The 15,335-nt window shown below is 38.2% G+C and overlaps 1 protein-coding gene across 2 annotated transcripts in view; it reads left to right on the forward strand.

The window, feature by feature from the left end:
- DROSHA (drosha ribonuclease III) overlaps positions 1–15,335 on the forward strand; it is a 169,148-nt gene that overhangs the window by 12,641 nt on the left and 141,172 nt on the right. For both annotated transcript variants that reach the window (XM_063451827.1, XM_063451828.1), the window contains exons 3-7: positions 3,553–3,624; positions 5,108–5,345; positions 6,539–6,680; positions 7,843–7,991; positions 12,559–12,639. In XM_063451827.1, the coding sequence (XP_063307897.1) occupies positions 3,553–3,624; positions 5,108–5,345; positions 6,539–6,680; positions 7,843–7,991; positions 12,559–12,639 (682 nt within the window). The remainder of the gene's footprint in view (positions 1–3,552; positions 3,625–5,107; positions 5,346–6,538; positions 6,681–7,842; positions 7,992–12,558; positions 12,640–15,335) is intronic.

Raw genomic sequence — 15,335 nt, forward strand, 5'->3', positions numbered from 1 at the left:
CTAATGGGACGAGGCAGGGCTGTCCCCTTTCGCCTCTCCTGTTTATACTTATTCTGGAACCCTTTCTACAAGGGATCAGAGATAATCCACAAATTAAAGGTATCAGAGTAAAGCATCAGGAATATAAAGTCATGGCATTTGCCGATGACCTCCTCTTTACAATAACGAATCCACTATCAACCATTCCATATATCATCTCTGAAATGGCCCTTTATGGCACAATTTCTAACTTTCAGGCAAATCTTTCCAAATGTGACTTGATGCCCATCTACTCTACAAAATACCTAAATACTCAACTCAAACAAAGATTCCATTTTACGTGGCAACCCACCTCAGTCAAGTATTTAGGAGTTCACATATCACATAACCTCAAACTGTTATACAACCTTAATTTCAGCAAACTTCTAGATAACATCACTAAAGACCTCCAAGGCTGGCAAAGGCCTTGTTTTGGATGGTTTTGTAGGATCAATATTATCAAAATGAATATCCTCCCAAGATTACTCTACACTCTCCAAGCCCTTCCAATTCAACTAAATGAGACTTTCTTCTCAAAGATTAGATCGACACTCACCAGATACATATGGTCAAACTCCCAACCAAGAATAGCCCACGAAACTCTAATTAGAAACAGAAACAAGGGTGGTTTGAATCTACCTGACATAAAATCCTACCATGCAGCGGTCCATTTGAGTAGGATATATGAATGGACAAAACCCTTACCAGCACACCACTGGGTGCAAATAGAGAACGAATACAGTACAATACCCTTGGCCGAATGCCCATGGCTTCCCAAGGCAAGCACACATACTCCACTTCTCAGTGGAGCACACCCTACAATTAAACCAACCATCCAGCTCTGGTATAAACTAATACGTACCACGAATATATCCCCATTCCCCTCGCCACTCTACCCACTTACTAATAACCCAAATTTCCAGGGCGGTCACTCAGGGAAGGCATATCTCAATTACCATAGGGGTTCCACACTAAAATTACGAGACATGATTTCACACAACACATTAAAAACCCTCCAACAGATCTTCCCCACCACCTCTCCAACCACCAACCAATTACTTCAATACTCGCAAATAAAACACTTCATTAACGCTAATAACCTACTACCTGGAGGAACTCGCCAACTGACAGAATTTGAAAATATATGCTCACATCATAAACTCACAAAAAAACATTTGTCTACCTTATACCAAATAACCAGGGATCTACAACAAACAGAAATGCCTAATTATACACAAAAATGGTCACAGGAACTACAAATTGATATTTCAGTGGACCAATGGCGAGATATCTACAAAGCCATACACCAAACATCTACGTCCCTGATGGCCCAAGAAAGTAACTATAAACGTATCTCGAGATGGCACTACACCCCTAAGAAACTTCAACAAATACATACCCTAGACAAAGTCACATGCTGGCGATGCAACACCACCTCAGCAAATCACGCTCACATCTGGTGGCTCTGCCCGATCATAAACAAATTCTGGAATAGAATTCACACTCTTACCCAATCCATTTTGGGTATAACATTTAATATGACACCTCTACAATACCTTTTTCAAGTATCCCCGTCTAACCATACCCTAAATAGGGTACAGAGTTCACTTTTCAAGCTCCTGTCTATGGCCGCTGCACAATTGATCCCTAAACACTGGAAAACACCTCAAGCCCCCACGGTTAGGGAATGGATAACAAGAATAGAGAACATAAGACAAATGGAACTAATATCACACGCTATCTCCAAAAACCTAGGTACACACTACGCTATTTGGGAACCTTGGACAAGATTCCTAACCGAAACAACAACAACAACAACAATCAATATCCACCTCAAGCCTACACAGGCACAACACTCCACCATCACACACAGAGTTAGGTCACAAAAGTAAGTAACGATTACGTGCTACTACCACCCCTCTTTAATTAAGTTTATATAACATCTACACTATATACTTTATGTCGTATAACTATGACTTGTGTAAAAATGTATATCTTAAACACACCTGATTACTCTAATTTCACAACACAAAGCATGAACAAGACTGTATACTATGGTCTATTCTCTTATCACTTGTCAAAAAAAAAAAAATCCTATAACTTGCAATTCCCATTGTTGTATCTGATACTAATTATTATACTCCTATTTTTCGACATGTCTAACACTCAAATAATATGAATGTGCTTTGTGTTTATATTTGTATCTCACACCATACCTATTTATTGTACAATCACCACGTACAGAAAGAAAAAGAATGTATGTTTATGTTAATGACTATTTCCTTCACGATTGCTATGAATCCTGTAATATGCAATTTTCTTGGATGTATTTATTATTTGTTACTCACAAAAAGAATAAAAATCTTTAAATTAAAAAAAAAAAAAAAAATAGTTTGGCAGAAACTGCACTATAAGCCTGCCTCCTTAGCCACACCCCCTCACTTACACCTCCTTTTTTAAGTGTATCTCTTGACAGCACTGAGTGAACTGGGCTACAAAAAGACTGCATTAGGAGAATAGGAAACCCAGAGATATATATATATAGTACGGACATCATTAAGTTTTTGTAGTTTCTCTGACTGTCTGAGCAACTTTTAATTGACAACTTGGCTGTAATCAGTGCTGTTAGGACTGAACTGTATATAAACTCATAGGGGGTCATGACTAATGAATGGCTTCTGGTGCAACATTTTTTTTTGGGGGGGGGCACCTTTGGTGCAAAACTATAAAAGATTTGAACATGCAATTTTCAGTTTATTAATAAGGTAAAAACCTATCAAATCCATAAAAGTTGTATTGTGCATATGTTCATAAAAATGTGTTTGCAACAAGCAATTGTAAAAAAACACAACCATAAATTTTAAACCGACCATGTTCAGTTTTATTTTTGTTTTGTTATTTCATGCCGAGCTAAGTGATCATGTCAGATAGTCTCTGCATGTAGTCAGCTTGTTTTGTCTCTGACCTACTAATATAAAGCGAATGTGTCAGTCAATGAACTGTGTGCTTTCATTTATTATCCCACAGAGTCATACTGTACTATAACTGTATGATCAGAGGTGGTCAAAAGTTAGATCCCAAATCATTAAATACTACAACTCCAAATTAGGAGAGCAAAGCATCATGGGAGTGTGTTAGGTATTTGTCCTAAGATGTAATCAGTAGAGAGGAGTTTATGTTCCCTTCTTTTTGTCACATGGATAAGACTTAAACAGTATACAAACGTTAATGTAGTGATAATCTATTTTACACTCCAGCATCTTTCCTAATGGTGATGGTGACACATTAAAAACCTGATGGTAAAAATGGAGGTTCTAAAATAAAATTTTAGAAATAGATGTTTAGTGATTATTACAGCACTTAAAGAGAAACAATAAAATGTAACATTATATACAAGGGCACAACATTGTAGACCAGGATTAAACTTTGCTTAATTTCCAGATGTGGTAAGAGGAATACACCTCCCTCTTGTAGTAAATGCATAGATCACTTTACCATGCAGACATTTTTACAAATTTTTATTCATATTTAAAGGGAAAGACACAGGCATCGGGAAAGTCGGAGGTCACCTTCTCCCGAAAGAAGCTACAGAAAGAGACCAAAAAGGTAGATGCTAGTGCTAAAATGATATATATTTTTTCTGTAATGTTTCAACATAATGGGCTAAATTTTAACTTGTGTGATCGGTTTCATACAACATAATTAAAGTAGGTTTGTTCTCTCATACCGTGACGGATAAATCAGAACAAAGGGGACTTGTATAAAGGTGTTAAATGATTAAGGTAATGCAATTTGCGGAGCAGTCAACAGTATCCTTCCATTAATTTCCAAGGAGATTGCTTCTTATGTAGAAGTTAAAATAGGGGAACAGGTATAAAACAAAGAAAATCCAATGGGGCTAGTGCATGCTTCCACATAAGCATTGTCCAGCTTTTAAGTGGTAGACTTTCTTGGCATGAACAATGTTGTATGGAAAAAAAAAACTACAGATACCTATAGATTGTTTTGCCTATTTACATTATGTGCAGTGCTTTGCAGTGTGTTTTGTCATTCAACACAATTTAGTTTTAAAACAACCAACAAAAGTGCCTTCTGCTTGTATCACGTCAACTCTGTCTGGTACACTGCACCCAAATACTTTCTGAACATTTAAAGGAACACTATAGTCACCTAAATTACTTTAGCTAAATAAAGCAGTTTTAGTGTATAGATCATCCCCCTGCAATTTCACTGCTCAATTCACTGTCATTTAGGCGTTAAATCACTTTGTTTCTGTTTATGCAGCCCTAGCCACACCTCCCCTGGCTATCATTGACAGAGCCTGCATGAGAAAAAAAAAAACTGGTTTCACTTTCAAACACATGTAATTTACCTTAAATAATTGTATCTCAATCTCTAAATTGAACTTTAATCACATACAGGAGGCTCTTGCAGGGTCTAGCACGCTATTAACACAGCAGGTGATAAGAAAATCTTAATTAAACAGAACTTGCAATAAAGAAAGCATAAATATGGCTCTCTTTACAGGAAGTGTTTATGGAAGGCTGTGCAAGTCACAAGCAGGGAGGTGTGGGTTTATAAACAAAGGGATTTAACTCCTAAATGGCAGAGGATTGCGCAGTGAGGCTGCAGGGGCATGTTCTATACACCAAAACTGCTTCATTAAGCTAAGGTTGTTCAGGTGACTATAGTGTCCCTTTAAATTGTGGCAATCACTTACATAGGATATACTCATGTTATCTTGTTTAACACGCATTTGGTCTATCCCTGCACAAGGATCAATGCATTTTAAATGATTTTGTGAATTTGGTACACAAAACTCTTGAACTCTTATCCAGTGTACCAAACAAGGATCTAAATTCTAAGTTTTGTTTGTTCTATACTTAGCCAAAACAGTTTAGCTTTAGACTTAATTAAGTCTACAAAGAGAAGTCATCAGCTGCTTTTTCTGTCGCATGTAAAAAAAAAAAATAAAAAAAAAAAATTATTTCATTTTCATGTATTATTTAATCAGATCTGCATATGTTTATATAAAAGCATTAAATGTAACATATTTCTATTATTAATTCCTTAAAATTTTCTTCATAAGCCCATCAACTGGCAGGGGTCATAAGAGAACAAGGTGGGGTGAGGAGGACAGAGAATGTGCCCCTGAGAGCCCATCTTCAGCAAAAGAAAAGGGATATACTGCTATAAAAGACAAAGAGTTTATGGATGAAAGCCCATTGGACAGAAATGAAGAGGAAGATGAAGAATTGCTTAAGCCTGTTTGGGTTCGTTGCACCCATTCTGAAAGTTACTACTCCAGTGACCCAATGGACCAAGTGGTGAGTGTCATAGATAGAATAGTGCATGTAGGTACTATTTTTGTTTTCTTTATGTTGAGGTTTTGCCATGGTTAAAGAGGAAGCAAATACAGACATCTAATCCTGTGTTACAAGGCAGACCTAAAGGTTACTGGCAATTGCAAGCCTGCAGGGTCTATGGCACACCCTTGAGGGTGTGCCATAGAGGGCTAAATTGTCAGTCACCACTAGCTACAAAAAATTCAATCATATTGATAATAAAAAAAAACTGAAATATGGAGAGCAGGCTTTACGAGGTTTATTTTTATTAATGCCACCAAGGGCTCTGAGGCATAATAAAAACAACGTACGTTTCAGCTGCAAATGCCTTAATAATGTACACTTTATTAATTTAAAAACAAAAAAAAAAGTCAGAAACACCCTGTACATGAAAACCCACCCCTAAACCTGCAATATAATACTGATAATATCTCACTTCCTCTGTGTCTCTCCAAATGTTTGTTTTGCTCTAGTCAACCTTTCTGTAAGAGACTGAGAACACTGTGGTATAATGTGCTTTATATCTGGACAATCACCACAATCTTTTTGACTTGCCTCTGTTACCTTTACACCAAAAGATTCAGAGCACCAGAATCATTCTATACTTCAGAGTTTCTAGCCTCTTTTGTGCACGGAGTGCTCTCTGTATGGACATTTGGATGGATAATGAGGAAGTGAGATTGTGTACTGAAATTTTCTTCTGCACTGTATCAAACCAATTGAAAACTGCTTGACAAACAAACAAAGAAAAACCTGTATATATTCTCTGAACAAAAACCACTGCAATAAATCAGTGTTTATGGTATCTGGATTGCCCCATTAGGTTTAAACACAGAATAGATCTTGACTGTTATCAAAGTTCAGCGGTGCACATCTTGATAGAGAATCATGATCTCCACTGGCCATTGGGAGTGTAAAGCCTCAGTGAAAAAATAAGGTCATCTCTGGTGTTATTTGTTACTTTTGTTTTTTCTTTTGTCAAATGATGGATACGGAAACCCTGGAGCTTTACTCCACAGTGTTTGTGTCACTTAAATAGAGTGGAGAAGAAATGATTTAGCAGTGCCTATTTCACAGAGTTCTAGATTCCTGGCTATGGATTGTGGAATACATGTCCACAAACCGCAAGTAAAGTAAAGCCTAGCTGTTCAATTACTTCTCAATTTGCCTCACAGGGTGACTCCACAGTGGTTGGCACTAGCAAACTACGTGATTTATACGACAAGTTTGAAGAGGAACTTGGAAAGCGTCAGACAGTTGCTAAAGCAGCCAGGCCACCTTGGGAGCCGCCAAAGACCAAATTAGATGAACATTTTGGTAAGAGGTCTATTTTTCTGAAAGATTGAAGAAAGCCACTATCTAAGAAACATTTAAACTTGTATTTATTTTATGTGTTGGTATTCTCTGCTAGATTTTTGTGGTCACTGTAGCGTGTTTGCTGTGGTGTCTGTCAACTGATATTTTAAATGTCTATGTCTTAATTTTTGAACAAAATTCTTCCCTGCTAATTTTTTTTTATTTTTTTTAAAGCAATTACACTTAGATTATTGTATTTTGCAATTTTTTATTTTTTTTTTTCCACTGAATTATCTGTTGAAAACTTTGTGAATAATCGATAGAATATAGTTTTTTTGCAATTAAAACTAAAAGCATTAATTGTTTTCTCAATTGGAAATCTGTAAATACGTTAAAAAAAGTTTAAAATGACACTACAGGCACCAAAACAATTTTAGCCTAAGTAAGCAGTTTTGGTGTACAGATCATGCCCATGCAGTCTCACTGCTCAATTAGCGCCATTTAGTAGTTAAATCACTTTGTTTATACAGCTCTAGTCATGCCTCCCTACATGTGACTTACACAGCCATTATAAACAATTCATGTTGAGAGACATCTAAACCTCCTTTATTGCGTATCCTGTTTAATTTAGAATGTTTTCTCCTGCTCTGTTAATAGCCTTCTACAACCTGCAGCAGACTCCTGTGTGTGATTATAGAAGAATTTAAAGAGCAGGAGTTAAAAAGTTCTAAAGCAAGTTAACTTCTTAAAAGTGAAACTTTTTTTATTTTTTTCAGGCAGGTGGTGTCACAGGGGAGATGTGGCTTGGGATGCATAAACAGAAACAAAAGCGAATGAGCTGCTAAATAGTCGAGTATTAAGAAGTGAAACTGCAGGGGCAGATATATATATATATATATATATATATATATATACACACACACACACACACACACACCCCTTCACGTCTTTATTAAGCTAAAGTTGTTTTGATGCCTATAGTATCCCTTTAAAGTACGTTTCAATGCAATGCGTTTATTAGATAACCCACGCTTCTAACTAAAGTAAAATAACATATATTTCTGAGATATTAAGTAATATTTTTTTTTTTTTTTGCAGGTGTACATTCATTTCAACTTTCTTGTAGTGTCTAGGAATGTTTTTGGAGTTAGATTAGTTTACTTTGTTTTTCTTTCCCCCATAGAGAGCTCTGATGAGTCTGACTGTGAAACAGATGATAGCTGTTCTAGTAGTTCAGACTCGGAGGTGATTGATGTGATTGCAGAAATAAAGAGAAAAAAAGCTCACCCAGATCGTCTCCATGAAGAACTTTGGTACAATGACCCTGGGCAGGTCTGTACAATTTTGTTAATCAAATCTATAATGCTAAGTATAGCAGTGATTGTTGGATTTATTGGTGCAGATTAATTAATGCGTTTTAAGGTTAAGTAGATAACACAGTAGTTTATTTGTCCTTTCCTTTGAGTGTCTTTGTTTCATCTCCCCTCTGATTATGAGTATCACACTTCCTCTGATTCCATCTCTGCACTGGGCAGTTTACTTTTACATACCAGCAGTGATTCTGTTCCCTGAACTTCCATAAATATGAAACTTCTACTGGCCACCCTCCTATTCAGAGTTAGGAATGGCATCCTCCAAAAATTTCCCTCACCAGGGCACATCTTTACACTCAATGTAAGGTGCAAGTAAAATAAATGATTTTCTTTGCTTGACCTTGTGAAATGAAGTCCCAAGAGATAAAAAAAGAAAAATAATCAGAGTATCTCAAAAATCACTGAATTAATTATATACTGTTATATAGCTGACCAAGGTTAATTAATATAGCATGTGTATAAATCTAGCTGGTATAGTAAGATATATCATAGGTATGTATTGTACAAAATCATATATATGTTTAAATAAAGGTATTTAAAGGGACACTATAGGCACCCAGTCCACTTCAGCTAATTGATGTTTACCTTGCAACACTATGTCTGTCTCCCAGATTCCCCACTGAGGCGCTTCCTGCATCCAAACAGACCTTTGGTCTGGTATCTGACGCTGGACATCCTCACGCCCTACATGAGCACATCCAGCATCAGCTTTTTCCCCTGTGGTGAGTTCTAATGCGCACGGATTAGATTTGCTGCGCATTAGTGCCCGCTCATCATGGGACTGAGAAGGAGGAGGCAGAGCCCTGACCCAGTGCTAGAGGACATTGGCGCTGGGATCAGGCCAGTAAATAATGGGGTTTTTAATCCTTTATTTACGGCGGTGGCGTGGGGCCGCAAAGGAAGAGTGAGGCAGAGGGAGCTTTTAGAATCCTTTTAAAACTGCTATAACAATTATGATATCAGTACTGCTAATGTAATGCACACAGTGTAATGGCAGAGTCCATTTACTCTTCATCCCACCCTGACTGTAAGAATGTTATCACACAATGATGCTACCTGTACTATTTGAAATGGGGTGACCTTAAATTTTCCACATCTTTATATGCATTAAGCAGTGACTACTGGCACCTAGCAGAGAGAGTCATTCATCTACAGGTTGGTAATCATAACTAGAGTATAAATGAGGGTGAGTGAGTGGAAATTTTATGACATACTCATATTCATTTTGAGGTACATTAGAAATACAAATGTAAGATCTAAAGTATATTATGTAGGTGATGCTCAACAGTGCTCAAAAGAAAAATCTGAAATATCACTTTGACATCCGCATTCAGACCCTTTGCTAGAGCACTCAGACTTTTTTTTATTTATTTATGATGAAGGGGAAAAAAATAACTTTTTATACAAAAGGAAAAAAAAATCTTCATGAACTGGTTTATTCGCTAAACTCTGAATTGTAACACACTAAAATCTGATGGCAAACTGTAGGCAAAAATAACTGGTTTTGCCTAAATTTGATTATTTTCTGGCTTATTCATTTAAGTTACTATGGTCACGTACAAAATGGGACAAAGCCATATGGTTGTGTATGGGGCCATTCTGACTGCAAAGTAAAGACAATCTTTATAAGATTTGACATTGTCTGAATTTTGCAATTCTGGCTCCAATTGAGCTAGAATTTTGCCTGTATTTTAACTGGACCAAATGCTGCCAGAGAGCTGGAATATTTAAAATCCAGGCTCAGACTCTTAAAAGCCAGACACCTATTCTCTTTGTATTATTAAAGGGACACTATAGTCACCCAGACCACTTCAGCTCAATAAAGTGGTCTGGGTGCCAGGTCCCCCAGGTTTTAGCTCTTCAGATGTAAAGATAGTAGTTTCAAAGAAACTGCTATGTTGGCAGGGTTAATCCAGCCTCTAGTGGCTGTCTTCCTGACAGCCGCTAGAGGCGCTTCTGCGACGCTGGATGCGAAAATCGCATTCAGCGTGCAGAACGTCCATAGGAAAGCATTGAGAAATGCTTTCCTATGGACTGTTTGAATGCGCGCGAACTCCGCTCCACTCGGGAGCAGACGGCGGAGGAGGAGAAGTCACCAGCGCCGAGGGAGCCGGGTGCTGGATTAAAGTAAGTAACTGAAGGGGTTTTAACCCCTTCAGCACTGAGGGTGGGGGGACCTATGTGTTATATAGTGTCAGGAAAACAAGTTTGTTTTCCTGACATTATAGTGATCTTTTAATGTAACTATATAATGAATCAAATCTAATTTTATTTAAATTATTTATCTTTGATAAATGTGTGCCAAACTTTTATATATCTTTAATTATTTATAAACCATTTACTGTGAGTGGTTACAAAAATATGTGTGCAGCACCAATGTCCAGCTCTGCATGGAGGTGCTGAATGTTACCCATAGACAACATGCGCAATGGGATTTTCTATGGGAAATCATTTACTTAGCTGAGATCATAAAGATTGATGATCTCAGCCATGGAGGCGAGACCAGCTGCAGCGAAACTGGCATGCTGTGGGGAAAAAAGGGGAGTAAAATCACTCTCGTCATTGGAGAGGGGTAGATACCTGTTACAAAGTACCCTCTGTCTGCCACTCTTGCTACACTGTTTCTGTTTGTTTTACCTAAATAAAAATACAAAAAGCATTCGCCCGGTCATTCGGATGAACGAACAACCGGCCACCCGGCATATGGAGTGTGCCGCCTATTAACCACCCAGAAGCTGCGGTTTCCGCTTGTTAACCCCGCTCACCTCCCAATAACCAAACAAACTGCCGAACGACCGACTACCCTGCCGGAGGAGTGTGCCCCTTATTAGCCACCCAGAAGCTGCGGTTTGTGGTTAACCCCAGCTTAATTGGCGAACGGCTGGGTGGTCGTCGTTCGGCTGGGCAGCCATCTTTACTTGCCAAACGCCCAGCGGGATTTGGTCGTCGACCTCATGGTACTGTTTTTGTACACTATTATTCACGAATCCCGCTGGGATCCCATGACCTCCCTCCGTTCGTATCTAAACAAATGAACACCGTGCCGTTCAGTATTTTGAGACTCTCAAAGCTGGACCGACTTGATGTCTGAATATTGTGGAGCTGATTCTGGGTTGATTTTTGCCAAACAGCCCTGGAAACCAACTTTATTTGTGAGAGCTGAGTGCTTTTTGGACATATTGTGCGCTCAGATCCAAGCTATCTGGGGATATGTTGGACATATATGTTACATTTTATATTATATGAGTTATGTATTTTTATGTGATTTCCGTTATATATTCAACTCCAGAATATTTCCTGTACCTGGAGATAATTAAGTTACTGTAATCACTTAAGCTAATTATCACCAGGATATAGGGGAGGGTTCAGAAAGAGGTACTTTATGCTGATTGGTTTATGTGCCTTGTCACACTATGTTCCATCAGGTCCAGAGGGGTGTGCCCTTGGCCTGAAAATGTGTGTGTATATAAGCAATGCCTTTCTGTTCAATAAACCAGACTTCTTACCCTCAACTCACAGCCTAAACTTGCGTTGTAGGGAAATGCTGATCACTTGCTCTGCTCAGAGATCCAAGAATACTTTACACTTGCAGGAAGATCATTAGGTGCTGAATTGGAACTTCTTACCGCTCTCCAGGATCGGGGACAAGGACATCCAAGCGGTCCAACTCTCAGCTAGCCTGAGGCAGCCGTAACAATACCTAAACAGACACACACACTTACTGACACACTCACACATACATACATACATACATACACACACACGCACTCACAAATTGACCTGCTTATTTTAATTTATGTCCACCCAGCCTCCGTACCTTTGGAAGAGCTAGAGTGTATCTTTTCCTGGGTTTCAGTGGGGCTTCTCTCTCATCTTCCTGCTGCTCCTCTCAGCTCCCCTGTGCACTCTCTGTACTGATGCCGGTGCCGGAGTAACATCATATTCCGGCTCCAGGCATCACTAAACAGCGCGAGGGAGCAGAGAGGAGCTGCAGAAAGATTACTGCTCCCTCGTGTGCTGCCACAGTCGTCCGCCTCTATGCTCCCCGCGTTTCTTTGCTCCATTGTTCCCTTTATTGAAAGGGCTGACTGATCCCAGGGAATTGTCGAGCCTTGCCCTACTAGTGGGGTAGACTCATGTTTTCCATAAAAAATAATGGGGCATAAGAATAGCCTGGAATATGCCAGTTTCTTTTTGGTGTGGGTAAGGCTACCTGTTGATCTGAAGCAAAGGCAAGAACTTCTGTGGTGAGTATCTTACTTTTTTTTTTTCTTCATTAACAGTAAAAAAATAACATCTATAATAGATTATAAAGGAGGGATTAAGCATTGAACTTGTAGCATTCTAATGCCCCACAATCAGAACATTTCTACAATGGTAAATTCTGCACCATTTGTATCTAATTGTTAAAGTTTCCAAGTGACACATGTAGCCTGATATTTTGCCTTAGCGTTGAAAGTTATGCTTTAGAAACTCTGTGCAACTTTAAAATAACCCAGAATCTTTTGCGCTTTTTTTTTTATCAGATGAATGATGGACCACTGTGTAAGTGCAGTGTGAAAGCCAAGAGGACGGGAATCAGACACAGCATGTACCCAGGAGAGGAGGTAAAAAATAAATATATATTATTATTGTTTTTCAAATCTACTTTTTCACTATGTATGCTTGTGTATTAATGTAAAACAGGACTGATCTCTTAGAAGCCTCCCAACCAATGATTGCAACACCCCGGGCCCATTGGAACTCAAGTGTATATTGTTTATTTTTAATAAATCTCATGGTGTTTGAAGTAAATTACATATTATTTCATTAAATACATATGCTGGAAAAAAAATACTATAACTTTCAACACATACATTTTGTTTTTTAATCCTACTGGTACCTATACAAAAAAAATAATTTTTTGGAATGTTTCTTTTGCTTACTAATGCATTTTAGAGAAATAGATCTTCAAAAGATGTAAGGTCAAATGCTACATTTTATTTTGCTGCATGTGAGAGTTTTGATATGTTTTATTTACATGGAAACAATTCTGTGCAGAGGTGGAATAAAACACTGTATTCTGTCAATAGAATTCTACAGGTTTTTTTTTTTTGCGCTTGACTCTTTACAAACAAGTGCATGTCAGCAGTACATAGGTGTTTAGCCAGAGGATGTCTTGTTGTTCTGTATAATAACTACAAAGAAAAATGGTGATGAACACGAAAATCCTGAAAGCTAATTTTAATCGCTTGTGCATGGAGAGAGAATTTCTCATGGCCAAGAAGCTGAATAAGTGATTTTTTGCAGTTAATGCACCTTTTGTACTCTGGCAAGAACATTAAACGAATGGTTTTACATGCTCCTCTAGCTGTGAGAGAGATTGACAACTTGTTGAAGATTTAACCATGGCAACAATCTGCAAAGTATGTTTCTCTTCAATTAATACTCCTCAGACGGTTTCCCACACTTAGCTGTTTCTAATAGAACCCTAACAGCCAGGCTATTTGTATACCACTGTTTATTCATATATATATATATAATCTCTGTAGATGATAACTGCATTCAGTATCAGCAGATAGCCCTGTAAATTGTATTAATGATGTAGAGATGCGTTAAACCGCTTTTTATTATATACAACAAAGTTGTTCTTTAGTCTGCAAATAGTGTAACAAAGTCTGTCAGGAAAATATCCAACCATGTAATATGAAAAATAGAGACATTTATTGAAGAAGATACAAGAAACATTGTATCTAGGGCAATAACCAACCCTCTTCCTCCTCCCCCCCCCCCAGTCCTCTTCAAAGTAGGCACCTTTGGACCTCACACAATTCTCCCAGCATCTCTTCCACTGCTCAAAACACTCTGCAAGATCCTTTGGTGAAATCACCATCAGCTGCCGTCGTATTTACCTGAGTCTCATCGATGATTGCAGATTCTCGACCATCTTTGAAGCGTTTGGGTCACACTTGTACTTTCACTGCACTCATTGCATCGTCCCCAAAAGCCTTCTGAATCCTCCTACTGCTTTCCGTGGAGGAATGTTCGAGCTTGGCACAATATCTGATGCAGATTCATTGCTCTGCTCGCTCAGTCATTTTGAATGCGATGGCCACACAATACATATGATTACTCAACAGCGTCTAGCGACCCCACTGACCTGTACAGTGAAGTTGTCATTGTTCACGCATGCGCATTCCAGTCCACTCTCTTTGGCTGACGGTTTACATTGATGTTGATTGTTATATTAACAATGACTGGACTTTTTTCGGACAGACTGTGCACAGTTAACATAAGCAATACTTTTCTCAGCATCTCCATTATTACTTGGTTTCTATACACTGACCACAACATATCCACAATGCATTACATCATGTAGCAGCTTCGCTTGCCAGAGCTTCTATAACTGTAGTATTGAGTAAAACCGCTAGAAAGAATATTACACATTTTATACACATTTTCTTTTGTTGTGTATCTATCTGCAAGCTGTGTTTTGAATTTGTAATCTTGTCAGTGTGGTGGTAGTTTTAATTTAATTACACTAACGTTGTTAACTGGTGATAATGTATAAACGGGTCTGTGCCATTAGCAAACCATTCTAATTGCGAGTTTATTTTACAACATATTCAGCTCAGCAACTTGTTAAAGACCATTGACAACCACATTCTTACAATTTAATCCCTGAATACCCTGTGCCAGCGTGGAATGACCTACTTATTTTCACTTAGTAGCTTCAGAGACTCACTGGTATACTTAATGAGCTGGATATTCCATGTTAACGAAAGGGTGTCAAAGCATACACAAATGTATTGTCTACTTTGAGTATCATTAGTCCTTTAAGTAACCAGGCCTGTGAACTGTTTTTAATTTTTTTTTTGTTTTTGCCTGGCATAAATGTGAAGAGTGACATCACACATTATTGTTATCAATAAAAAATTTTTTCAGGAATTTTAAATTGAATATAACATTATATCTGGAATAGGCAAACTGAAAACATAGCTGACTTGGAAAATGTTAAATTTTGCTACTTAAAACTTTTTTTTTTTTTAAATCACTTTGAATTAACTTGGAACTTCCATTAAAGGAACCCGCCAAACACCATAGCCTGTTTTAAAACAGTTTGACACTTACCTGGAGTCCGGTGGGTGCCGCCACCGCTTCCTTTGTTACCAGAAGCTGTGCCACTGAGCTAAGCCAGGACCACAGGTAAGTTGTTAAAGCATTCTTAAATGATTTGACTACTTACTGTGGGATGGCACATGGGAGCTCATGGCACCCTAACGACTTCAGCGGTCGATCGTGATAATGGTGCTCGGAGTATTTC

This window comes from Pelobates fuscus, chromosome 4 (genome assembly GCF_036172605.1).
Source record: "Pelobates fuscus isolate aPelFus1 chromosome 4, aPelFus1.pri, whole genome shotgun sequence".
NCBI lineage: Eukaryota > Metazoa > Chordata > Amphibia > Anura > Pelobatidae > Pelobates > Pelobates fuscus.